Source organism: Barbatula barbatula (genome assembly GCF_947034865.1).
Source record: "Barbatula barbatula genome assembly, chromosome: 5".
Lineage (NCBI taxonomy): Eukaryota > Metazoa > Chordata > Actinopteri > Cypriniformes > Nemacheilidae > Barbatula > Barbatula barbatula.
Window position 1 is genome coordinate 891,590 of NC_136769.1, and position 25,923 is coordinate 917,512.

General features: G+C 42.6%; 3 protein-coding genes across 3 annotated transcripts; 2 read left to right on the forward strand and 1 right to left on the reverse strand.

The window, feature by feature from the left end:
• Positions 1–4,963: 4,963 nt before the first annotated feature.
• LOC306893588 (uncharacterized protein) lies at positions 4,964–9,988 on the reverse strand. Its single transcript, XM_079455519.1, has 7 exons — positions 9,886–9,988; positions 9,372–9,496; positions 8,321–8,538; positions 8,101–8,249; positions 7,647–7,784; positions 6,319–6,484; positions 4,964–5,815 (listed from the first exon to the last, which is right to left on the reverse strand). Exons 3-7 carry the CDS (start codon positions 8,520–8,522, stop codon positions 5,604–5,606), a joined length of 867 nt encoding a protein of 288 aa, XP_079311645.1. The 5' UTR covers positions 8,523–8,538; positions 9,372–9,496; positions 9,886–9,988; the 3' UTR covers positions 4,964–5,603.
• A 6,085-nt stretch (positions 9,989–16,073) lies between these two features.
• Positions 16,074–22,017, forward strand: LOC306894515 (volume-regulated anion channel subunit LRRC8D). The gene is made up of 6 exons (XM_079457143.1): positions 16,074–16,183; positions 16,466–17,314; positions 17,916–18,166; positions 18,530–18,907; positions 19,470–20,720; positions 21,690–22,017. The coding sequence occupies exons 2-5, from the start codon at positions 16,469–16,471 to the stop codon at positions 20,572–20,574; spliced, it is 2,580 nt and encodes an 859-aa protein (XP_079313269.1). The 5' UTR covers positions 16,074–16,183; positions 16,466–16,468; the 3' UTR covers positions 20,575–20,720; positions 21,690–22,017.
• A 217-nt stretch (positions 22,018–22,234) lies between these two features.
• Positions 22,235–25,902, forward strand: ddx39ab (DEAD (Asp-Glu-Ala-Asp) box polypeptide 39Ab). Its single transcript, XM_079457144.1, has 9 exons — positions 22,235–22,353; positions 23,155–23,363; positions 23,444–23,571; positions 23,711–23,987; positions 24,077–24,195; positions 24,344–24,475; positions 24,656–24,910; positions 24,993–25,140; positions 25,230–25,902. The coding sequence occupies exons 2-9, from the start codon at positions 23,156–23,158 to the stop codon at positions 25,244–25,246; spliced, it is 1,284 nt and encodes a 427-aa protein (XP_079313270.1). The 5' UTR covers positions 22,235–22,353; position 23,155; the 3' UTR covers positions 25,247–25,902.
• Positions 25,903–25,923: the final 21 nt, after the last annotated feature.

Below are 25,923 nucleotides of genomic sequence, written 5' to 3' on the forward strand. Positions count from 1 at the left end.
AAACGAGTGTCCGGTTTGAGGCTGCCACGGACGCATGACAGGGGGCTTAAAATCCGGACTGTCCGGCCGAAATCCAGACGTATGTCGATGAGTCGTATCACCCGATAACCGCGACAATCTCCTTCTAGGGCCGCTCATGCAGGCTCAGCTCAGGTGCCGGTCACGTGCAGCGCTGCAGCCATGTAGGCAGAGTTTGCCCTTCCCCTTCGGACTTTCACTTTCGTTGCCCGAATACGGAGGTGAATGAGGCGTTTTTTTATAGAGACGTATTTGAAATTCTGCATTCATTGTGTGATTTATTTATTTATTTTCCACCTCGGGAGGGCAACGTGAGTCGAGAAGGGCATAGGCCTATGGGCAGTTGCCCGGGCAACCTGAGCAACCCCCCTGTGCACGTCCCTGTATTTTAAGATAAGAAATTATCTTATTATATTTTGGTGTAAACTTTAAGTTAACATGTATTTTGTGAAATAACTTGCTAAAGGCAGGACTTACAAAATTTTCTTAATTCCTCTTATTTCTCCCAAAATGTTTAGCATTTTCCAGATTCTGCAAGGGGGGTGTAAACTTTTGACTTCAACTGTAAAATATGTGTATATATATATATAAGTTCAATAAATTAAGCAGCTGATGAGAATAGGGCTGGGCGATATGGATTTTTTTTTATCACGATATGTTTTTCCATATTGATCGATCTCGATTATTTTCACGATATGTCGTTTTTGCAGATGCTGCCAGTGTAAGGGACATCCTGAAGCTTGAAAAAACAAGAGATTCACTGAAACTTTTAAGTTAAAAGTTTAATAACAAATTCAACAATATCAATATGCCTTACCCTTCCAATAATGAGCACAACATATTTTTGTTAAGGTCTTCATGCAGACAAAGAATTCACATTACACACCCACATTGTATGAATCTTTCCATTGGTCAAGAGAGCATTGGCCTACAACTGGCAAAATAAAATTTAGAGCAGCGCTCTTTCGCTCAAACAGAGTTTTATATGCTTTCAAACAAGTGCAAACTAGTAAGTGACTGGTCAGTGGTCACTTTTCAATATATTTTACTTTTTTTAATTTGTAAACAACAACTTATTTTTATATTTTTGCACCGCTTTGATTTTTTTTCATACGGGGAAATGCCTGCAAAGCACGACTGGATGGATTGTTGTTTAACATAGCCGCTCCCGCTAGCAATGCTAACAGGCGACGTAGTGGTCTTGCTTGGCTGTGTGTGTGGTGTCGTGCCAGTTTGAGCTCGCAGAGTCACACTCTCAGAGTAATTACTGGGGTGGTGCCGTCTCAGGTGATGGAAAAGATTTGTTGTATTCCCCGTCCTGGCTGGTACCAACCGCCGGCAAATTTTGCAGACCGGCTTCGCCTGCTCCTGGTCACTTTTGCCATATCCAAACCACGTCCACACAATTGATGTCGTGTTACCTTTTTTTTCAACAATGTCATTGGTCTCGAGTGATGTAGTGATGTCACCTTCACGTTCGGCATTATTTTCGCTGTCCTCAACTTCAGTGTCGCTCATTTTTTCTCCTTTTTCCAACTTTTTTTTCACTCTCTCGGTCTCCTTCTGTTTACTGTAGCCACGCGGCTCGCTGAGAAGTGGGCGTGTACTACCGGTATACCGCAGCCGGCGGACTAGTTGTTGCGCTTACTTTTTCATGTGATATCGAATAATATGTCCCAAGCATATTATCGAAATCGTTAAAATTTTTCTCGCGATCCCGTATCGAGATCGAATTATCGCCCAGCCCTAGATGAGAACATTCTTCAACCAGACTTTAATGGAAAAGTACAAGAACAATAGAACTAAATAACTCAATACAGTCTAAAAAGTGCTAGCATTAGGGTATTCTACCCAGAAGTGTGTTCCGTCCAATACTTAAATGGTATGTCCAATAAAGAAAGCCTGAAGAACAGATGAGGATTTAGGAATGTTGCTTACATTTTGGAGAAACATGGAACAATTTGGAGCTGCGAGTTCTGTTACCAAATGGAGGCGTATGAAGAAGATACTTCATGAGCTTTAAGCTCCACATGAAAATGACACAGACACCCAAGTGACAAGTCCCCAGGAATCTCTTCTGTCAAATTATGAAGCATCATGTTATGAGGACATCACTTGTGACAATTCAGTCATTTCAATACCTGAAAACAACACAGACAACAACATTGACTTTAACAATGATTTTGGAAATTACAGTGATATGGATGATGATGATGATGACAGATTCACTGACTGTCTGAGCAACTTCAGTGAGGAAGATCATTTTTTCAGTGACACAGATGACACCGGCAACTTTGATGACCTGCCAAACGATCTGTGCCAGTGGGTGGTAGAGTCTGGTGTAACACAAAATGCAGCAGACAGCCTACTAAAAATGTTAAACAAATACATCCCCGCACTCCCAAAATGTATAAGAACTTTGATGAAAACATCACTACCACATGATTTGAAAATAATTGACGGTGGGGAGTATGTGCATTTTGGCATATCGGAACATTTGCTCCGTAATAAAGATGGACTTCTGTCACAAACTGACACTATTAAACTACAGGTCAAAATAGATGGACTTCCATTATTCAAAAGTTCTCTGAAGCAACTTTGGCCAATTTTAGGGAAATTACCTTTTGAGAGAGATCCACTTGTAATAGGGGTCTTTTTTGGAAAAAGCAAACCACACAATCCCAACCAATTTCTACAATAATTTGTTGTGGAAGTTTCTTCTTTGGAACAAGGATTTACTGCGGGTGAGAGGAAGTTTCATTTGTCCCTGGACTGCTTTATTTGCGATGCTCCTGCACGATCATTCATAAAGCAAACAAAGGGGCATGGAGGCTACAGTGGTTGCGATCGTTGCACACAGGAGGGATCATATGTGGCACGGAAAATCCTGAAACACATGCCACCAGAAGAACAGATGAGTCATTTGCAGACCTGCGTGATGAAAATCATGAAAAACCCCTGATTGCTCTGCAGTAATGTGCCACTGTATAAAAAACTACTTGTAAGTCGCTTTGGATAAAAGCGTCTGCCAAATGAATAAATGTAAATGTAAAATTTAGATAGATCCCCAGTCAGTCTCTGTAACCTCCGTTCCCTGATGGAGGGAACGAGACGTTGTGTCTTCATGCCACAACGCTGCGCCGAACCACTGTAGTGACCGGGAGTGCCCTCTCAGGTTCCTCAGTACAAAGGGTGAGTGAATGACCGCCACCATCTTCCTTTATACCCGTATGTACGGGGCGGAGACTGGCGTGCACGTGCCATTCGCCAAGCCCATTGGCATTTTATAATTAATTATCTCGGAGAAGGTAGGTTCTCAAGATCAAACCCCAGTCAGTCTCTCAACACAACGTTACAGACGTAACCGAGACGTTTTACTTTCCCTAAACTTTAAACAAGCTTAACCATTGCCAGCTTAACACAACCAGCTACCGTGCTTTAGAACCTACCTTACCAGCATATGCTGTTTTTTCAACAGGGTTATAGAACATAGCATCTTTGTAGAGCCTACAAAAAAGTAGCTCCCAATCTCCTCCGTGATAAGATGCGGGACCGGTGCGCGCACAGCTGCTTCCACTTATCACTCACGCCACCGGCCCCGCGTCACGGCTCTCGTCCCGCCTTCCTCACCACAAAAACATTCCAGGATTATTCTCGATACAGTGGACTTCAATGGACTCCAAATGGTACAGTTTCACTGCAGCTTCAAAGGACTTTAAACGATACCAGATGAAGAATAAAGGTCTTATCTAGCGAAACGATCGTTCTATTTCTACCAAAAAAAAGTATATGCTTTTTAAAAACGAATGCTCACCTTGCTCTGTTCTGCAAAGCGCGTTCACGACTTCACGTATTACATAATAACGTTGAAAAAGTCACGCTTGACTTTATAAAGTGTAAAGCCCAGAGGTGCATCTCATTATTTAGGTCAACAATGTTCAGTTCCTCAAGGAATGAAAACAAATGTACATTTAGGTATTTGGCAGACACTTTTATCCAAAGCGGCTTACATTGCATTATCCTATACATTGGTTTCTAAGTATGTGCAATCCTGTGGGATCGAACCCACGACCTTGGCGTGTTCAAGCAATGCTCTTACCACTGAGCTACAGGAAAAATTATAGTATGTGTTTGTAATCCCCTTCCAAAGGTCCCCCCAAAGTCTCTCTATTTGTTGGTTGTGTGTGCTTCTTCCCCTTATAGCACTGCTTCTTCTCAAACCTCTGTAGAGCTCCATAAATGCACAGATGGAGTTGTTTTTGCCCCCATGGTCACATCTGAGACACGAGAGGGAACATCATACTTTTGAACAGCCTGCAAAAAGAACTCCAAGTATTAATGGAGTTATACATTAGGGGGCATATTACAGAACGTTTCTTACCTTAGGTCTTAAGATATGATTATTAGGATTTTTCACAAAGTTAATTTACAGAAGCAAATTTTTACTTGATTTGGGATTCCTATCCTATCTTACCAAATCTTATCTTTTCTCTAGTTAGGAAATCCTAAATTGCACAATCAAGCTTGGAAATCCACTCTCGGTGGCCTGTAGAGCCGGTTTGGGTTTTTACCCAGGTAAGTTCGCGTAAATTAGTTTGAGCATGCTCGGAGTCTTCGTGCTCAAGAAAGTGGATCGGGTTTGAGAGGGTTTCGTCGCCATGGTAACTAAGCCTACACCACTTATTCTGAGTTAGAGTTCGTAAACCAGAACTGGACCAATCAGCTGTGAGAACGTGACGTATGTCTGACACAGTGTAGCCACTCCCCATGTATCCATGTAGCCCATGTTATCAGCCAACGGATGAACCCAACCGTTGGCTGATGAATGAACCTATGCTGGGTCGTTTTAACCATTCTCTGGGTTAATCGAACAAATGTATGGGTTGGGAAAATCTTTTACTATTATGTGTCAGGAACGAGGAAGAATGCACAAGCAGGCAGTGGTGCAAATAAACTCAAACTTTATTTATTCAAAACAAAAACCCACAATAGGGGAAAACCAACAACCTGAACAATGTAAATGACACACCAAAGACTTCCCGCGTGGGGGTAGGCTTCTTAACAAGAACTAGGCAGGGCAAATCCAACAGCACATGGCAGCACACAAGGGCGTCTATAATTAACAATATGCAGGTGTAGTTAATGAAACACTGAGGGGAAATAAACGAAGGGGCGGAAATAAACAAACAATTCCACGTCTCTCCCCACAATAAACACGTGGGTCTGTCGTGATCCTACCATTACACTAGAAACTCATGACCAAAGGAGGCAGAATCATGACATTTATGCAACAAAATTCTGCCGCTGATGTGTTTGGTATTAAAAACATTTTTGTAAGAGTCATTACACATGGTCGCATATGAGTTTAGTTCATCATAACAGAATAAAAAAGATCTGCAGTGTTCAGTTATTTGCTTCTGTAATATATTATTCTGCTTATGTAAGAGAATGACTTCATTATCAGCATTACTAAGATCTCTTTGGAATGGTGTTTGTGCCACGGGGGTGCAGTGAACGCTAGGTGTAGACAGATTAAACAGATTATTGTCAGTGAGTGTTATCAGACAGTTATCAGCTGTTTTCTCTCAGGTCCTGTGGTACAGGTGGTGTCCGCTGGTGTTGTTGTTGTCAGTGTGTGTCTGTAGGTGTCGCTGTAGCTCCAGTCTCCTTTGAAAGCTGAGCGTACAGTGAGGACAGCTGAAGGGATGATAACTGTTGTGTTTCTTGCTGTGTGTGATCAGATTAGAGCTCTGACTGAACGCTTTACTGCACACCACACACACGTGAGGCTTCTCACCTAAAACACACACAAACACACACATGAGACACATCATCACACACACGTGACACATCTCGCTTGAAACACACACTCGCCTATTCGTCTGTGTCTCACCTATGTGTGTGTGTGTGTGTGTGTCTCACCTGTATGTGTGTGTGTCTCACCAGTGTGTGTGTGTGTGTGTGTGTGTATCACCTGTGTGTTAGTGTCTCACCCGTGTTTGTGTATGTCTCACTGTTGTGTGTGTCTCACTAGTGTGTGTGTTTCACCTGTGTGTGTGTGTGTGTGTGTGTGTGTGTCTCACTAGTGTGTGTGTGTGTCTCACCTGAGTGTGTGTTTGTCTCACCTGAGTGTGTGTGTGTGTGTCCATGCGTGCGCGTGTGTGTCTCACCTGAGTGTGTGTTTGTCTCACCTGTGTGTGTGTGTGTGTGTGTGCGCGTGTGTGTCTCACCTGAGTGTGTGTTTGTCTCACCTGTGTGTGTGTGTGTGTGTGCGCGCATGCGTGCGCGTGTGTGTCTCACCGGTGTGTATGAAGGTGTGTTTCTTCATGTCAGATTTCTGGTGGAATCTCTTGCCGCAGTATGGACAGGGAAACGGTCGAGTGTCTGAGTGGATGAGCAGGTGTGTGGAGAGCGTCGATGATCTCTTAAACACTTTCCCACAAATCTTACAACCAAAACTCCTTTCCTGAAACACACACACACACACACACACACACACACACACAATAACATACTAATTAATTTTCGCCTCAAGTTCCCTTCTCCACCGTGCATCCGGTTGTTCTTGATGCGTTCGTCAGAGAAGGAAGGATTATACCTTCTGTGTCCAGTACGTGCTCTTCAGAATTACATCCACCGCACTAGCCAGTGGCATAAATCGGAGCAGCTTTTCATATGTTATGAGAGCCGCAACAACGGGTGGCTGCCACCAGGCAAACAATGTCACATTGGGTGAGGGATGCTATCGCTCTGGCCTATGAAGCCTGCGGTTAAGCTTCACCTCTAGGTGTCAAAGCTCATTCAACAAGGGGGTTTGCAGCAAGTGTGTGATGCCGCAGGCTGGTCCTCTCCGCACACATTTGTCAGATTTCTTGGCTTATGCACACATACCACACAACCTTGGGTGTCCAGATGTAACCGGTTCTACTCGCCCCGCGTTCTGCGCAGGTTTCAAACCGACGTCGGTCCGAATGGGAGAGCCTAAAAACCACAGTTACTAGCGTCTATCGCTAGAGCGTCTCTGTTGGTCGGGGAGTGAGGCTTTACTTACAGCTCTTCACTAGCTGTCCTCCGTTACACAGACACCTCCAGTGCGGGTTGGTATTCTCATTCCATAGCGTTTGAAACGCAGCATCAAGAGTAGCTTTTGATAGGGAACAGCTTGGGTTACATGGCTGTAACCCTGTTCCCTGAAAAAGCGGGAACGAGATGCTGCGCATCAATGCCGCATTGTAGGTCCTTTCAGACAAAGTTGGAACCTGAAGACGCGTTCGCGCCACGCGTATTTATAACCTGCAGCTGCTGGTGCAATTAGCCATGTCACCTGCCGAGGTTATTTAAAGCCAAAGTTGGCATATTTGACACACGTGCTTCACAACCGGTCGAACAAAGACTGTTCTTCCATTGCGTTTTTTTTTTTCAGGGAACAGGGTTACAGCCAAGTAACCAGAGACACATCCCACAATGCACTGCAGTCAACTTAACCTTCTGTTTCCACTGATAGATGAATTAAAAATATACAACATGAACACTTGACTACATCACACTTCTTCAAACACACTATCAATACTCCTGTAAGTTGGGCTTTACTCACAGTTTACTATGCAGTATGTAAGTATGTGTTGTACCTTCACTCTGAGACTTTCTGTTGGTCTGTACTCATAGTGTTGCTGAGCGTGACCCAGGGATCCGTCCAATGGGAGAGCAGCTCCATTGACATGTGACTCACTCAAGTGAGATGCCAAACCCACCGCAGACGACAGGAGCTGACAGAAAACATCCGTCATTAGATCACGAGTTAGATTACTTATCAGTACTGATAGCAGAAGTAAAAACTACAGTATATTGAGTCATCCTGTTTCATGTTTTCTTCACGTTTGTTCAAGTATCACGTGGATTACATGTGACATGAGGATGACGTGTGTAAAATTCATGTGGTTTTCCAGAACATCAAATTCAGCCTGACCTTATTAGATCTCCTAATAATTTGATGTAGTGACTCATATCTATATATTTGTGCAACGACAATGAAAACTTCATCTCATTTTCTGAAAAAAAGAAGACTAAGAGCGCTGGTCTCACCTTCTCACAGAGCAAACACTCACACAGAGACGTCTGGACGTTCATCAGCTGATGGTGAGCGAGGAACACTTGAAGCAGACGCATCACATCTGTCTCTCTCTCCAGTGAGGTGAAGGACGACAGGTTTGTCTGAGCGTCCATCTGCTTCACTGTCACACACAACATTATTCTCATCGTGTGATTATTGCTTATTGTGTGTTGACAGATGTGTGTTGTGTACCTGCTGTAGAAGAACACCAGTGTTGTGTAGTCTCTGATGACGGCTCGCTTCTGTCGGTTCTACAGGACAGCGGCTCTGAAGTCAGTGATGTCTGTGAGTCATTACTGGACACCCGTCCGTCATTCAAGTGATGCTGAGAGTGGGCGGAGCGTGAGGAGTGATGCCCCGCCCTCTTACTTTTCACGAGAAAGGACCGTGGCATTTTCTCGATTGAAAATCTGAAATTAAATCACAACAAAGTTCAGGTTGGATTTATTCATCATGGTTATTAAAATGTGATTTATTTAATAATATTGTAATGCTCTGACATTTATTCTGTTATCCCAACCAACATTTTTAAAACAACATTTTCCAGAATGTATTGTCGTGAATAATTATTGTATAAGAAATATGTAGCGTTGTGCACGTGTGCAGAATGTGGTTGGTTGACACCTGTTAAAGAGTGAATTCAGTTATTACATGTGAATGTGAGGTTAAGAGAGTAAACCAGCGCTCAACACCTGCGCCATCTCTCATCACATCACTCGACGTTACTGAAACAATCATTTTACATTGTCATTGAATTACTTTCATTTGAATTCATTTGTTTTCTTTTAAAGCTCACAGGCACTTTAACATTCTGAAAACATATTCTGTGTCGTTTTAAAATGTACATCGTGATGTAAATCATTTAAAACTATTTTAATTATATGTATTTATTTTCAAATCCTTTAATAGACATAATAATATTTTGTTTGTCAAAAAAACTAAACAACATTCAGCTGCATCCTGCGCTATAGAAAAATCGTAATTTTATTTTCATAACATTTGTAGATTTTTTGCCGTATGATCACGTTTAAAGACCTCAGTTTTACTCTAAAACCATGATTCATTTGTGGTTTCCCGGATTTGACTATAGAAGCTGTATTTTTATTTTATTTTATCGGTGGTAAAACTATGAGTTAATTTAAATAATGGAAATCATTTTTCAACAAGAAAAATCAAAAGGAGAATAGCAGCTTGTCTCGTCTTTATATCTTATATTGGTATGTTTATCTCTCAACAGACTCACCCGTCGGACGGCCGCTGTGGATGTTCTTCTGCGTCTGCGAGTGTTCCTCGTGAAGCGGGTGGGTTGGGGGTTAAGAGGAAGTGTGTGAGTTTTGTGAAACACACCAGAGATTCTGTTCACTAAACCTGATGGTCAAAAAACACTGTCAGTGTCATTTCATATCTCACATCTCCCACATCTAATGTTTCAGAAGTCAAAGAACAAATTCAGAGTTGATTTCTAATACAGTTACATTAAAACAGTTTAAGTGCTGAACAATGCCAAATATGTTGAACAATGTTTGGTTGTGACGAATACGATAAACATCACAGTTATTTCACGTGTTAGAAGAGACCTGGACAGTCTCTCAGACTCGTCAAATGATCTGAGCTGATGGCGTCTACATTCGTTTCACACTATTACTGTGTCAGCAGTTTAAAAAACGTTTTCATTTTCAATTTTAGGAAAAACGTCTCTGATACAATAACGTCTGAGGAGTAAAACCGGAGCTCATGTGAGTGAATCGATGTCTTACCAGATCTTCAGAACATCAGTAAGATCCAAAACCTCCCCATTCAACACAGTGAATAATGATCATCAGAACACTACAGACCCGTACGGTGTATTAAACTACATACAGACCGCAGAGCGCCCACACACACACACACACGTGTGATTTCTCCACTGCTATGGTTTGTGATTTCACAGCCGCACAGAAGTTAAAGTCGTAGTTTTTTATCGGAATACTTAAAGAAAACTCTGAACTTACAAACTACAAACCTGAGAGAAAGTTAGTTTGTGACTTGTGCAGATTCGTGTAGTTTGTACAGCTTCACACAGAGATCACGTGTTCTCTGGAAACACTGCATTATTTTAAACCTGTTGGATTAAAGGGATAGTTCACCCCAAAATGAAAACGTTTACTCTCTCTCGTGTAATTTCATACCGTCATAAATATCTTTGTTCTGATCACAGAGATATTTGGAAGAACGATGATTTTCAGTAGTAGGAAAATTAAATGGTAGTAAAAGGTTCCCCAGAACGGTTTGTTTTCAAAATTATTCAAAAGATTTAATTTTGTGTTCAACAGAACAAATAATACATAATTGTTTTCCTACTGTGCCAAAAATTGCTCACATTCTTTTTCTCTGTGTTCATCGGAGCAAAGACGAGTATACAGATCTGAAACAACGTGACATTTTTGGGATGAAGAATCCCGTTATGTAAATGAACCCAGAAAATGTTTATATTTGACCCAACACGGGGTTAAAACAAGTTTGTGACTGAATTTGACTCTGAATATCGGGAGAAATGTGTTTCTGGTGTTTCTGCAACACCCCCCACCTCACTTTATTCTATTCATTGTGACTGAAAGACACTTTCTCTAACCAAAGCAACTTACGAGAAAGTGCCGTGTGTTGTGTTTCCAGTTCCTAGAAAGACACGTTCAAAAAGACGAAGCTAAAAAACGGGGAGATGAAGGCAAAACAAAAAAGCCCACCAGACCCTCCATCTCCCCCTAAAGCTCCTGCTCGATCTTACCCACAAGCCCCATGATTCACCTGCTCCATCTGCAGACATACAGCCCTTTACCACGTTTACCACAGTACCAGCGCTCCTGAAACACAGAGACGTGCTCTCGATAACAATCACCAGTCTCTGAGGCCTGCTGGCTTTGTGGTGGGGGGATTGAACATGTTCATTCTCACCAGATTTCCCCACCTGTGTGTGTGTTTGTGTGTGTGTACGCGAGTGTGTTTGTGTATCCACATGTGTTTGTGTGTGTTTGCGTGCTTGTGTGTTTGTGGGTGTGCATGCGCGCGTGTGTTTGTGTATCCACATGTGTTTGTGTGTCTTTGCGTGCTTGTGCGTGTGCATGCACGCATGATTGTGTGTGCGCATGTGTTTGTGTATCTACATGTGTTTGCATGCTTGTGCGTGTGTGTTTGCGTGTGCGCATGCGCGCATGATTGTGTGTGCGCGTGTGTTTGTGTATCTACATGTGTTTGCATGCTTGTGCGTGTGTGTTTGCGTGTGCGCATGCGCGCATGATTGTGTGTGCGCGTGTGTTTGTCTATCCACATGTGTTTGTGTTTGCGTGCTTGTGCGTGTGTGTTTGCGTGTGTTCATGCGCGCATGATTGTGTGTGTGCGTGTGTGCACGTGTGTGTGCCTCTCACACACTGCTTTACATCTGTGCTTCAATGAGCAAAAACGCACTTTAAACTAAAAACATATTTTAAAAAAATCATTATTACTGTTCTTATAAAATAAAAATAAGTATTTTTTATCTTACTATCTTAAATCTGAACCTTGAATCTATAATGATATGATTTCATATGAACACATCAACGTGTTGAATGATTTTAATGATAAAGGAATAAACTTGAGCGTGTTTGTGCTACAGATGTAAATGAAGCTCACGTGTAAAGGTTTATTGTGATGTGATATCACACCACAGGTTTTACATTTTGACGAGTATCGACAGATTTCGTGATGTAAGTTGTCGATAAGATGAGTTTTGTGAGAGCTTCACGGCATGATGTCCATTATCTGTCAGTAGGTCACATCGGCATGCATTTGTGGTTATAGTGATAAAACAAGATGAGTGAGTGACAAACAAATGTGTGACTTTCTCACGACACACCTTCTGTCCCTCTTTATATGGACCCGCAAACATATCCTGCTCTTTACATAACACACACACAAACACATCACACAGTGACCACAATAGAGTATCTGGACACTTTGACCACACTCGGGTTGATTTAAAGAAAGATCTGCTATACTTCTCATGCAAAACATGCGCCAAGACGATTCTTAAAGGAATAGTTTCTCCCCAAGATGAGAATTCTTTCATCATTTATTCCTCCTCGTTTGTCAGCCATCCCATCATGTTAGCCGCAATGCGTGTTCGTGATATGTCACCTAAGGCCAGGTGTCAATAAAGGCTTTTACATTTTGATAACACTTTCGAGTGTTTTCCATTGTGTGAACACAAAACCACTGAGGCATTTCTGGAAATATCTTCTTTTGCGTTCTACTGAAGAAAGACTCACACACAGGTTTACAACCACAGGATGGAGAATAACAGACGACATTTGATGAGAATTAAGTATGTGGGTAAATTTGATGAGAAAAGTTCATTTTGAGATCTTCAATAATATTGACTTTTGATTGGAGACGTGACACATTGTTGACGTCTCTTCTCAATCTCTAATGATGACAGAGACGTTCATCGGATTTTGACTGTTTTTCTCAATATTGGATGAGATTCAAACTTAAGTTTCCATTTGCTCTGTATTTAATCTCCTTGATGTCTTGAAGAAATAATGGTGGTGTTCTGACGCCTGTCAATGATTTGAAACGTGTCAGCAGATGAAATGTTTGACAGTTGTAGGCAGATAGTGAAGGATGATGACTTATAGCAAGATTACATCGTCTCAGAAAAGCCCACGCGATGTCTTTACAATGTTCTGAAATCTCATGAGCTGAAGGTCAGTTTTCACACCATCTGTGTGATTGTCTTCTTGATTTCCAGTGAGCTCTTCAGTGGGTGTGGGAATGGCTCTGCTGTGATATACTCAAAATACTCACAGTTTCACTGTATGATATCATCAGACTCATGCAGAACATTTGACAGACTCACTGTCGCTATCATCACAAGAAAGAACTCAAAGGAAATTTCAGGTCTTTAGATTCCTCCTTCAGAAACTACAGATATCACAAGACATGCCCTGCACATATGCCTTACCCGCAGTTAACCTCTGGTTTGTGTATGGCTAGTGTCTAATAAATTAACTATTCACATTTATATTCATTATTTCAGCTTGACCGAAATGTGGGCTTCCCTATTCTTTGTTAAGCTGTGTTTTAGAAAGTCATCCGGCTCATCTCCTCCGACCGCAGATTCGGGTTTACAAACCATTACAAACTCTGTTTCTCAGTCAATACTCCCATTTCCCCCCCTTCATAAACATCAACCTTTACTACACAATAAAAACCCTGTGTGGATTCATGGCTTAATCCATTTGAACGATCCAAACGATGCATGACATTGAGTGAGTTTGTGATGGTGAATTCCCTTTGGAGAAAATCACTTGCTTCCCTCCATCCGCACTTTATGGACTTCATGCAGAAGATCCATTATTACATGGATTTTGTGTCACCGTGGTCCATTAATGTATGTAAATGCAGGAAATGGGATTCAAATAAAAACAAATCCCCCATTTGTGTCCCCCCCACATCTCAAAGCCAAGTTACACCCTTGTCAGTACTACAGGAACGTGCCAGTTTTAAGTTGTTGTATGTTAGATATAATGGAGCTCCAGACGTGTGTTTTTGAATTGTCTGTGGACATGTTATCTTATCGAAGGAAAAGAACAAGTGATCCCCACAGGGACCATAAGTGAGACTGTGGTCTGGTCTGTGGACAAAAATCAAGTTATTAATATTGAAGTCATTGAAATGTATATACTGTATATTTATGTGTATAATAGTAATGGCTCTTTTGCTAAATGAATTATTACATTAAAAAGGAATTATAACAACATAGGCAACAAAAAACATAAGTGCATCAAAACTAGTCAATTAAAGCCTAGCACACTTCTGCAGCATCATAATTCTTCACTATAAATAGAAGAGAGGAATTATTCTGGAGGGCGTGAAGCTCTGTAAACTCTCACACTCCACCCTGTAGAAGAACCAGAGGTGTGAAACCACACGTCCATACAGGAGATGCGCACACACACACACACACACACACACACACACACACACACACACACACACACACACACACACACACACACGCACACACACACACACGCACACACACGCACACACACACTAATGTATCCAAGCACAAAAAGCACACACACGCATTACTCTTACACATTGTGTGCATTTGCAGATTATTGATTTGTGTGGATCACATGTTTGTCTGTTCAGGTTCATTGTGGTCATTAAAGGGACAGTTCACCCACAAAATCTGTCATCATTTGTTCATGCTCACGTCTTTCTTTGTTCAGCAGAACGCAAAAGATATTTTGAAGATGGATAGTGACCGAACATCAGAAGCACCCATTGACTTGCGTGGATTTTGTTTGCACAGTAGAAGTCAATGGGTATCGCCGTTACCAGCTTTCTTAAAATGTCCTGCCAGAATTTTCAGTTTTGGGTGAACTGTCACTTTAAATATAACTTGCTGTAACTCACAAGAAAGGAAAATCACAATTATTTTCCAGAGAAAACAATCATTTCTCTTCACATTTACTCAAATTCAGAATATTTCACCCCTACAATCTGCATTCATTTACACCTCCAGACTCTTCATGTGTGTGAACAATGACACTCTTATTACATTTTCTATTATCTCAACTGAGAGAAACATCTGAGACTACGTTGAAACTAAATTGTTAAGCTTTTAAAGTGTGGTGGTGTCATAAATAAAAGATAAAGATGATTTGTCATCGTCAGATTTCAGCAGTTGTTGTTGTTATCTGTAAGTGTTGTGAAGTAATCTGATGTGTGGGTTTGCTGTAAATCCCCATCACACGAGAACTAAAGGTGTTGCTTTATGAATGGGGGGGTTTCTTGCACACTATCAAACATTCATTGTCATGTTATCATCTCTACAGATACTAACAGCATTGTTCTGTAGTTTGTGAACACTTCAAGATTGAATAAAAAGTGTTGAAAAACTAAATTGAGGGCCAAAGTGAACGCCTGTTTAAAAGGCGTTTGCAAAAAAATAAGAATTCTCATCATTTGTGTCAAATCAAACCTGTGTAAGTTTCTCTCTTCTGCAGAACACAACAGAAGATATTTTGAAGAATGTCGATAAACAACACTGAACTCCATTGACTTCCATTGAGTGAACACAAAACCACTGAGACATTTCTCAAAATATCTTCTTTTGTGTGGGTTAGGGTCTGAAGAAAGAGTCACATTTACAAACACAAGAGGAGAATAAACGATGACAGAATCTCTTCATTTTTGGGGTGATCTCTTAATAATTATAAATATGGATTCAGCAGATTTTTTTTTTGGTTTAACTCGGCTGCGTAAAATGTTTAGTTGATTCAACGTAAAGATATAAGTTAACATAACAATTTAGCTTCAAACACATCTTTATGTTGAACTAACTGTGAGTTTTAAGACGGCTGGGTTACCAGACTACATCAGATTTGTGTTTGAAGAAGGGTGCCGTGGAGTTTTCATTGATGTGAACCAAGCTTTTACTGACACCTGCTGTTCAACTACATTACACACATTCATATTATTTCTAAAAACATTGATCTCTCTGAAATGTCTGAAATGTGTTGTTTTAGCAGCGCCTTACTTTCAGAATATTTAGCCTAGTTGTTTTTAGAAACAAAAGAGTTCAAGTAGATATTAAAGGACAAACAGAAAGTCCTTGTGCATCATCATTGAATGAGCAGAGCCATGATCCAAACAACATGCCAACTCTGAAGAAGCCCCAGAAGAAATGTAGATTTATGATACAAACATATTGTAATCGTTTTTAATTAATTGTTATGTTTTATGAAATTAATATGTTTGAATATAGGGAAACAGTTATATGAAAAGTGAGCATGTATGTTTAAATTGTAACAGTTAAATCACTTAATTTCTGCGCTGGATTACGTGATGTGAATGCAGCTATTGTGTGCAGGTGGCCATGGTGATCTCAAAGCTGTGTGAGGGTCTCTCTCTCTCTCTCTCTCTGAAAACAGGGGAAAGTTAGTGAAGTTTGAGAGGTATTGTTGGAGAAACCGGTCTGCACTGGACTGAACACTCTGAAGTTGTACAATAGTGGACGGTCACATCAGAGTAAGTACTTTTTTAACATATTTGAGATTTGAATGGCGCAACAGATGGTATGACTTAAATCTTTAACAGTATTTGTATTTTATAAACCGTTCAGAGCTTAACGTGTGTTTTTCTCAAAGTTTATTCTAAAAGTGAATGTAAAAATGGACAAAAATCACCTCCTAGACAAACAAATCATCAAATGTTGAAATAGCTTGGTTGGACTTGATTTGCAGAGACATCGGTTAACGCCTTCTCTCTCTCTCTCTCTCTCTCTCTCTCTCTGTCTCTCCGTGATGTCAGGTGATGTTCTCTCTCTCTGAGCTGTGGTCGGTGGGTGAGCGTCAGGGCAGTTATAAGCTGTTAAAGCCGTGGTGGGAGGTGTTCATGGATCATCTGCTGGTGCTGATGCTGATGGTGTCCGTCCTCGCAGGGACTCTGCTGCTGTCACGTGACGGTGTTGTGTGTGTTCCCGTGAGTTCCTCCTCCGGTAACTCCAGCTCCTCCACAGAGCCCGACCCACTCTTCACCAGTCTGGCGAGGGGTCGACGTACCAACCTGGACTTCCAGCAGTACGTCTACATCAGTCACGTGTGTTATCACGAGGCTTTACCGTGGTACTCGCGCTTTCTGCCGTACGTCACGCTGCTGCACACGTTGATTCTGCTGGTCAGCGGTTGCTTCTGGTTTCATTTTCCTCTGACGTCAGCCCGAATCGAGCACTTTCTGTCTCTCCTCGCCAAATGCTGCGAATCGCCCTGGACGACCCGGGCTCTGTCCCACACGGCCAGACTGGACACGACCCGCTTCTCAGAGACGGAACAGACGGTGCCACCCAGAGGTCAGGCATCATGCTCCTCTAAAACACACAGGTCAAGCGTGGACTCTGGGACTGACAGCCCCCTGCTGGCAGCGGCTGATAGCGGATCTACTCAACCGTCCCCGTGCCCTTCTGCTGGCTCTCGCTGCTCTGCACTCTCTGGTCTGTCAACGGTGGAGGGTGTGATGCCCCCGCAGACGTCACAGGTTCCACTGGAAGGTTCTCGGGCGGCGGCACCGTTAGATCGTAGCGATCGTGAACAGGCGCGAGCGCTGTTCGAGAGAGTCCGCAGGTTCCGTGCACATTGCGAGAGCTCAGATGTTATCTATAAGGTGACCTAATTCATTTCACTTGTCAACTACTGAAACCACTATAGCAACTGCATTATAATATCCTGGAAACCAACCAGAACCCCATAGCAACTGCATAACAACACACTTGCAACCCACCAAAGCACACAGGCCTCTCTTACTTAGCAACCATTCAGAACACCCTAGCAACTGTAACGGACCAATATAGCCAAGCAATAGCCTAATAACTTAGCAATGCCATGACAACCAGCCTAGCAACAACATACTGGCAAACAGCCACACAATTTAAGAAATTATAAAGCTGACAGATAACAACACATTAGACCACATAGTAATGACACGGCAACCAGAAACATAGTGAGAACCCCTTTAGTAACCATCTAGCAACGTTCCAGCTACAGCTTGCTGGGATGTTTCCACCCATCACAGATTTATTCATAACCAAACAGTTGGGTTTGTTAGTATTTCAACCAGTCATCATTTTAAAACCATTGGGCTGTTTTAAAACCCAAGCAACAACAGCTCAATAATGACCCATAACAGCCTAGCAATCATTTAGCAGCGCTGCAACAACATGAATATTTCATGGCATGCATGACTGTGAGATGTTGTTTGTGTGCAGGTGTACACCGCTCAGACTGTGTTTAAAGTGCTGAAGTTCATTCTGATCGTGAGTTACGTGACTCCGCTGCTGAACTCCATCACCTTCAGTCACGTCTGCAGACCGCAGACACACGCGCTGACCGGATACAACACATACCAGTGCAGTCACTCGCTCTCCTCCATCCTGCGCAAACTCATGCAGACGTACATCTCACTGCTCGTCCTGTTCGGCATCATCGCCGTCTACACGCTCCTGTGGATCTGTCACAAGTATGATGTTTCCTCATATCATTGCTTAGAATATCAGTTATTTCTCCTAGACATCAGTGAGATTAAATGGAGAGCAAACTTTTGTCAAACTGAGCTCAGGTTTGCTTTGTCTGCAATCAAAAGTCAATGTTATTGAAGATCTCAATATGAACTCAAACATTTCTCATCAAATGGAGTCAAATCCAGATTTTCTTTCATTTTACACCTCCATCCTCTTCATGTGTTTACACAATTCCACTCTCGTTTCATTCTCTTTTTACGTTTCCTGAGCTGTTTAAATGGAAACAACTGAGACAACTCTATTAACTAAATCTTCTGAGCTATGAAAAAGAAACCTCTTGACTTTATTTCTGGATTTCTCAGGTCTTTGAGGCAGTATTCCTTCCAGAGGCCGCGTGAGACAGGATCTATGTTAGATGTGCCGGATCTTCACAATGATTTGGCGTTTCTGTTACACATGGCCGATCAGTACGATCCACTTCTGTCTCAGCGTCTGTCTGTGTTTCTGTCACCGGTCAGCGAGACTCGACTGCTGGAGGAAAGCGTGGAGCGTCGCTGGGGATCTGAACGTCTGAGGTCAATGATCACATGTGACCCTGAGGGTCGTTCTCTTCTTCAGCTCGTGGCTCTTCCACATCTTCCGCCCGCTCTCTTCACACTCAACCAGCTTCAGGTGCTGAAGTTAGAGCTGATCCCAGACGCCAAACTCACAACGCAGATATCCAACATGACTGCTCTCAGGTGTGACACATGACGTAGACACATTTACACACATTTCACGTGCTTCTGAGTTTTTCAGAAAGCTTTAGGAGAGATGAGAAAAATCCACAAAAAGTATTAGTAATAGATTTTTGGCGGGTCTGACCTTGAGATGACAATATTCGGGCGCAATTCATCCATTTCAAAAACATGTTTTTGTCTTTATTTAAAAAAAAAACATTTTATTAAATAAAGGTTCAATCATGAGAAACATTTCAGTAAAGGGACCCTTAACTAGTAGTATGTTTTAAATGAATATACATATACATATATATATATATATATATATATACATGCTGTGAATCAAACATTTTAATGAAATTTAAATTGTATTTTTTTTCGATCAAATAGAATGACAAAAAATAGGTAAAAAGAAAATATGACTTTAATTTAAGACTCAGACTTCAATTTCATTTCAGCTTTAATTGAAAGATCGGTGCATATTGTTTTAAACACATGTCAGCAGCAGAAAAATCCATAAAAAACATCCTTATTTACATTCTGATTATATTTAGACAGTAGCTGTTGATTCTTCTTTCATCAGAGAGATGCATCTGTATCACTGCTCAGCATCAGTGGAGCCCGGAGCACTGCGACACCTGCAGGAGCACCTGGAGACGCTGCATGTCACCTTCACCCAACCCACTGACATCCCGCTGTGGATGTACTCGCTCCGCGGCCTGCAGGAGCTGCACCTCACCGGCAGGATGAGCAGCGAGGGCGGGATGGGACGCGGCTGGGCCCTCGGCAGCTTGAGACAGCTGCGTCACCTGCGTGTCCTGGTGCTGCGCGGGACGCTGCAGAAGATCCCCGGGGAGCTGAGCGAGGTGTCGGACAGTTTGATGAGACTGGAGATACACAACGAGGGCACCAGACTGCTGGTGTTGACCGGACTGAGACGTCTGACCGGACTCGCTGAAGTGCAGTTGCAGGGCTGCCAGCTGGAACGGCTGCCGTCTGCACTGCTAGCACTGACGGGTCTGCGCAGTTTGGACCTGCGACACAACGGCCTGCGCACGCTGGAGGAGTTGCTGGGACTGCAACACCTGCACCATCTGTCGTGTCTGCGGTTGGCACACAATAACGTGTTGGCACTGCCCGTCAGCGTTGGAGTTCTGCGCTCGCTGGAGCTCCTGGATTTGTCTCACAACCAGCTGCAGAATCTTCCGTCGGCTCTCTGCACGCTGCATCGGCTGCGACGCCTCCTGCTGGCTGGAAACCTCCTGGAGGAGCTGCCGGCGGAGGTGAGAGCTCTGAAACTCCTCGCTGAACTTGATCTGATGGGGAACCGGCTGGAACATCTACCCGAGGAGCTGTTCGCTTACTGCGTGGAACTGCGCAACTTGAACGTGTCTAATAACTCGCTGGTGTCTTTGGGTCCTGGTTTGGGCGGTCTGCGTCTGCTCTCTCGACTGGACGTGCGGGGAAACTGTCTGGAGGAGCTGCCCGTGGCTCTGGGAGGTTGTGTTGGGCTTCGTGGAGGAGGTCTGTTAGTGGAAAGCTGGCTGATGCACACGTTACCTCGACAGATCAGAGACGTCTTGTCCTGTCCTTCCTCAGAATCTCCATCCAGACCCAATTCCGACTGCTTCCCTGCGTTTACCACAGCGCAGTGGAGCTTTCACTCAGCGCTGGAGTCTCGGATATAAAACCTCAGATTTTATCTGGCCATGTAAACCGAACTGAACTATTCTTGCTAAAATAAATCTCTTTAACATCCACGTAGACACGTAGTCGTGAATATACTGCTAACCAAGAGAATTGTAATCACAGCTGGATTTTTTATGACGTTCCAGCATGCGCGGAGTTTGCGGGGGGGCAGGGGGAGCATTGCCCCCCCTGGCGGATGAAACGGGTAATTGCATTGTTTCAACAAAAAAAATAATTGCATTCTTTAAAAAAAGTATATATTATAAATATATTAAATAAGGATAAGGAACTGGCTGCGGTTGACGATGGGAGCAGCCAGGTTTTCCTCTCTTGCGATCCTTCACATCGAAAGCGACATTACGGCCAAGCTCTCATGAGACCATTATCGACGCATATGCTGGACGCAAAAAACGAAAATTACTGTTGCACTAGTCTGGACAATGTCTAGGTCTGTAAATTTGATTTCTCTGCCAAATAACTGCTTTAAACTCAACACACTGCTTTCAATATGCTGTCTTTTGAGGGATGGGGACGGGGGTCCCACTGATATAAAAATTAAAAGTGCGGAGTATTGTGTGACTGTCTTTTGAAAACGTTCCGTCTTGTCACACTTATAAGAGAAAGGCAATTTTGTATCTATGCATACTGTAGCCTCTCACATGGCGTCTTTTTTATTTTTTCCCCTTGTCTCAAAATGTTTTAAATGTTTCATGAAGTACAACAAAATACGAAATATAACTTGTTTTTTAATCGCTCTCATTGCCACAATGTGTTTTGAAAAAAGGAAAGAAAAACTTTAAAAATCTTTTCGTTTTGGTTGAAGATAATATTTTAACAAAAGTGGTCCGCATTTTACTGCGTGATCCTAATTGTGTCCGAAGATGCGATGCAAAGTCAAGTGGCTTACCTGTTTACTAATAGAATGTTTGTATTGTTGTCCTGTTTTTTCTTCTTCTTTGGGTTAAAAATAAATATATGTGTTTATTTAGCATGTTTGTTGTGTCCATATGTGTTAGTGCTGTGTTCCCCAATTGATAGCCCAGGCCAGCTGCTACAATGAATTTTTTTTTTGCCCCCCCTGGCTCGAATGTCAAACTCCGCCTATGCGTTCCAGCAAATAATCTCAAAATGAGAGGGGAGATTCTGTGTACATTAGTAGTCAGACGTTTAAATAAAAAAAGTTGAAAGAATAAATACGGAACCTAGCATACATGGGAACTGGAGGCAGATAAAGAGACAATGACTTTCAAATGTCTTAAAGATGTATAAAACTATAACTCTATTCCTGCACGCACACAGAAGCTTTGTAGACTACACTTATTGTTGACAAAAACAATGTTTTTAACACTTGCTGAATGTTAATGTAGAGCTTGGGTTTTGTGAACAAAGAATATCCGTGGCTCTACTGCAAATAAAACAATAAACACAAATAAAACACACTGAACATTAGTACAAGTTCGTTATTTACATGATGTCCCGTTTAAAATGTGTTTCGTTTCATCTCACGGTCAGTTGTGAAATTACGAAAGTCCCGCCTATCGCTCATCCGCCCAATGAAAGGATAAACGCGATTCTCACAATGGCAGCTCTAATATCCAATCACGTCGCTGCGTCTTGTGATGCGTTTCAGAATTGGCGTGAACGAAGACCAATGACCGTACGCGTTATTCGGTGGGCGGGACATCCGGACGGAAGTATAAGCCGCGGCCTGGCGCGTGCGATTGGAGGTAGCTAGCAGCGCTCGTGTAGTAACAACTGAAGTCCACAGTAACCTGAAGGTAACGACGAATGATTCACTTCGGTGTATATAAAGTTCTTACTGGTTTCTTTCACAGTTTATTATTTACTGAAGCGTTGTGCGCTTTTTATTTCAACTTTTTATTTTCATTTATCAGTCTTTCGTCATTCAGGAGGATCAGTTGTTTTGTGTCGTCGTTAGCATGTTAGCGGTGCGTGCCAACAACAGCGCGCGCGTTAGTTCGTTCTTTTTTTACGTGAATGATTGCGTTTCGCCGTTTTATGGGAATTAAGTGTGTCAATGTTGTAAATCTAAATCAAGCGTGCAGGTATGTGTTAGTTTTCGCGGTAATCGTGATTTATCCGCCCGTTTGCTCGAGCCGCTCTTTTGTCCGCGCGCGTTCATGGTTGTATTCCGTGTAGTTCTACAATAGGACGAGTTTTATTGTTGCTAAGCAACATTACGTGTCCATCTTCGCAGTAAGACGTGTATAGCAGATGTGTAGCTTAATTTGATTCTACATTACGAGTACTAACGCGTTTGAATGGCTGTATATTATATACACAGGCCCGTATGAAGCCGGTGGTGGGGGGGGGGGGGTGTGGTATCGTGGTAATACCGCATCATCATGAGTCTTTAATGATAAACGAGTTCTTAGCTCAAGTACCGTCACAATACCGTTGTATTTTATGATTACAAGCGTCGTACGTTTGTTTCACAATACTGGTTTCAATGCTAATCTAAGACCTCAAAACCAAGTGCATCCTGGTTAACAGGAAGTATTAGTTTAGGCCGAATCGCAGCTGTTGAGGTGTTAATGTGTGTGGTGTTCTGACTCCAGCATGGCCGAGAATGACGTTGACAACGAGCTTTTGGATTATGAAGAGGAAGAGGAGCCTCAGGGAGCCCCGGAGAGCGACACCCCGGTGGGCAAGAAGGACGTGAAGGGGTCATACGTCTCCATCCACAGCTCCGGCTTCAGAGACTTTCTGCTCAAACCAGAGTTGCTGAGGGCCATTGTGGACTGTGGTTTTGAGCATCCGTCTGAGGGTATGAGCGAGTGTTTTTTCACGCCTCCCTTTTCATTTTTGTTTCTGGATATCAACCGTGTATTGTCGCTTTGTTTTCAGTGCAGCACGAGTGCATCCCGCAGGCGATCCTCGGCATGGACATCTTGTGCCAGGCTAAGTCTGGTATGGGAAAGACAGCTGTGTTTGTGCTTGCCACCCTACAGCAGATCGAGCCTGTGGATGGACAGGTCAGTTTGAATTTATTAATCAAGTCTTGAAATGAAAATGTCCACTTATAATACATAAACGTGTGATCTGTAATGATGACATTCACTATAAAGAGTCTTGACTTTGACGTGACACTAATCTGAACGTGTGGTTGTTCAGGTGTCTGTGCTGGTCATGTGTCACACACGTGAACTGGCGTTTCAGATCTGTAAGGAGTACGAGCGTTTCTCTAAGTACATGCCCACGGCAAAGGTGGCCGTGTTCTTCGGTGGCATGTCTATAAAGAAGGACGAGGACGTTCTGAAGAAGAGCTGCCCTCACATCGTGGTGGGCACGCCTGGGCGAATCCTTGCTCTGGTCCGAAACAAGACCCTCAATCTGAAGAACGTCAAGCACTTTGTTCTGGACGAGTGTGACAAGATGTTAGAGCATCTGGGTGAGCATGTGATCACCATTCGACTTGGTCTCGTTCATTTCAGAAACTAGAGATTCAACGGCATCCTAAAAATCCTTTGTGTTTGTCAGATATGAGACGTGACGTTCAGGATATCTTCAGAATGACCCCCCATGAGAAACAGTGTATGATGTTCAGCGCGACCCTCAGTAAAGAGATTCGACCCGTCTGCCGCAAGTTCATGCAGGATGTGAGTGAATCTGTTTTCTAATCTAATGTTGCCTGCATTCATTTATTTTAGGCTGTTATTGTGTGGATTCACAGCGAATGAATGTTCAAGTAGTTCGTGACCGCGGCTAGTGTTTGTAAGAGATTAATCGTGTGACTTGTGTCCTCAGCCAATGGAAGTGTTTGTGGACGATGAGACGAAACTGACCCTTCATGGTCTCCAGCAGTACTATTGCAAACTGAAGGACAGTGAGAAGAACCGCAAACTCTTCGACCTGCTTGACGTCCTGGAGTTCAACCAGGTGAGCAACGGCGAGACTGTCTCCTTAAACTTTAACCTATAGCGCTGCGTAGTTCTCATTGCTCTGAAGCCACGGCTTCAATCTCATCCTGCATTGTTTTGTTTATTAGTTAACGTACAGAACACATTTGAGGGAAACTGTCTTGAGTTCAGTGTTGTTGTAATGCTTGTCGTCCTACAGGTGGTGATATTCGTGAAGTCTGTGCAGCGTTGCGTGGCGCTCTCACAGTTGCTGGTGGAGCAGAATTTCCCTGCCATTGCCATCCATAGGGGAATGGCTCAGGAAGAGAGATTGTCACGGTATCAGCAGTTCAAAGACTTCCAGAGGAGAATTCTAGTGGCTACAAACCTGTTCGGTCGAGGAATGGACATAGAGAGGGTCAACATCGTTTTCAACTACGACATGCCTGAGGATTCAGACACATATCTGCACAGGGTACAGACATGCTGATTTATTAGTCTTGAATCACTGTTCGTCCTCTGAGGACTGGGTTTTAAACAATCTCATCTTATTTCAGGTGGCTCGTGCAGGTCGATTTGGCACAAAAGGTTTAGCAGTCACATTTGTGTCTGATGAGGCAGATGCCAAAATTTTGAATGACGTGCAGGATCGATTTGAGGTCAACGTTGCAGAGTTACCTGAGGAAATTGACATTTCTACGTACAGTAAGTCTCCCCTTGTGTGATGGTTTGCTGTAATCTATGTGTCTTGTGTAGATATGTGACGTTTCTCTCTGCTTTTCTTTCTCGTGCAGTTGAACAGTCCAGATGAAGGTCCTGAAGCGCCAGTAAAGCACCAGCTGTTGGGTCACGGCCTCTTATTTTAAAACCCTTTTACCTCAAACCCACGCTTGTTTTTCACTTGTCTCTGGATTGGCCGATGATCATGTCTGTTATGATTTTTGTTCTGACTTATGTTTTGGGTTTTAATGAAATTAAATCTTTTTATACTACAACTTGACTTGGTCATGTGTTTTCGATCTTCTGAAGTGTTGTAATGGTTAAATTTCCACCAGATCAATGCTGTCCTGCATCATTAAAAATTATTTTGGTGAAATGATTGTTTGTAAAATTTAGGAGGTCTTTGGTTTTGCTCTTAATAAATCTGAATTGTTCAATCCTTGTATACTAAATCGTAAATTGTGCTCCTTACAATCCAACAACTTGTCCTGTGCATGCACATAAGAACCATGATTGACAGAGCTTTGTCTTCCTTTTGAGCTTTTCTGCCGCTGAAGACTGAAGCAAGTCTTATATTTTTGAAGTTAGACGGAATGTGTTTTATAAAGTAGCTTATTCAATATTTCTCGCATCCATTTAAAAATGTTCAAGTGCAGTAAAGTTGCTTTGTGAATATTACAGAAACACAAGATGCTTGCTAGACCATATAAAGTTTGACACATTTAATCTGTACTGAGGGGTTTTCTTCAGCACTAATAGAGGTCTGAC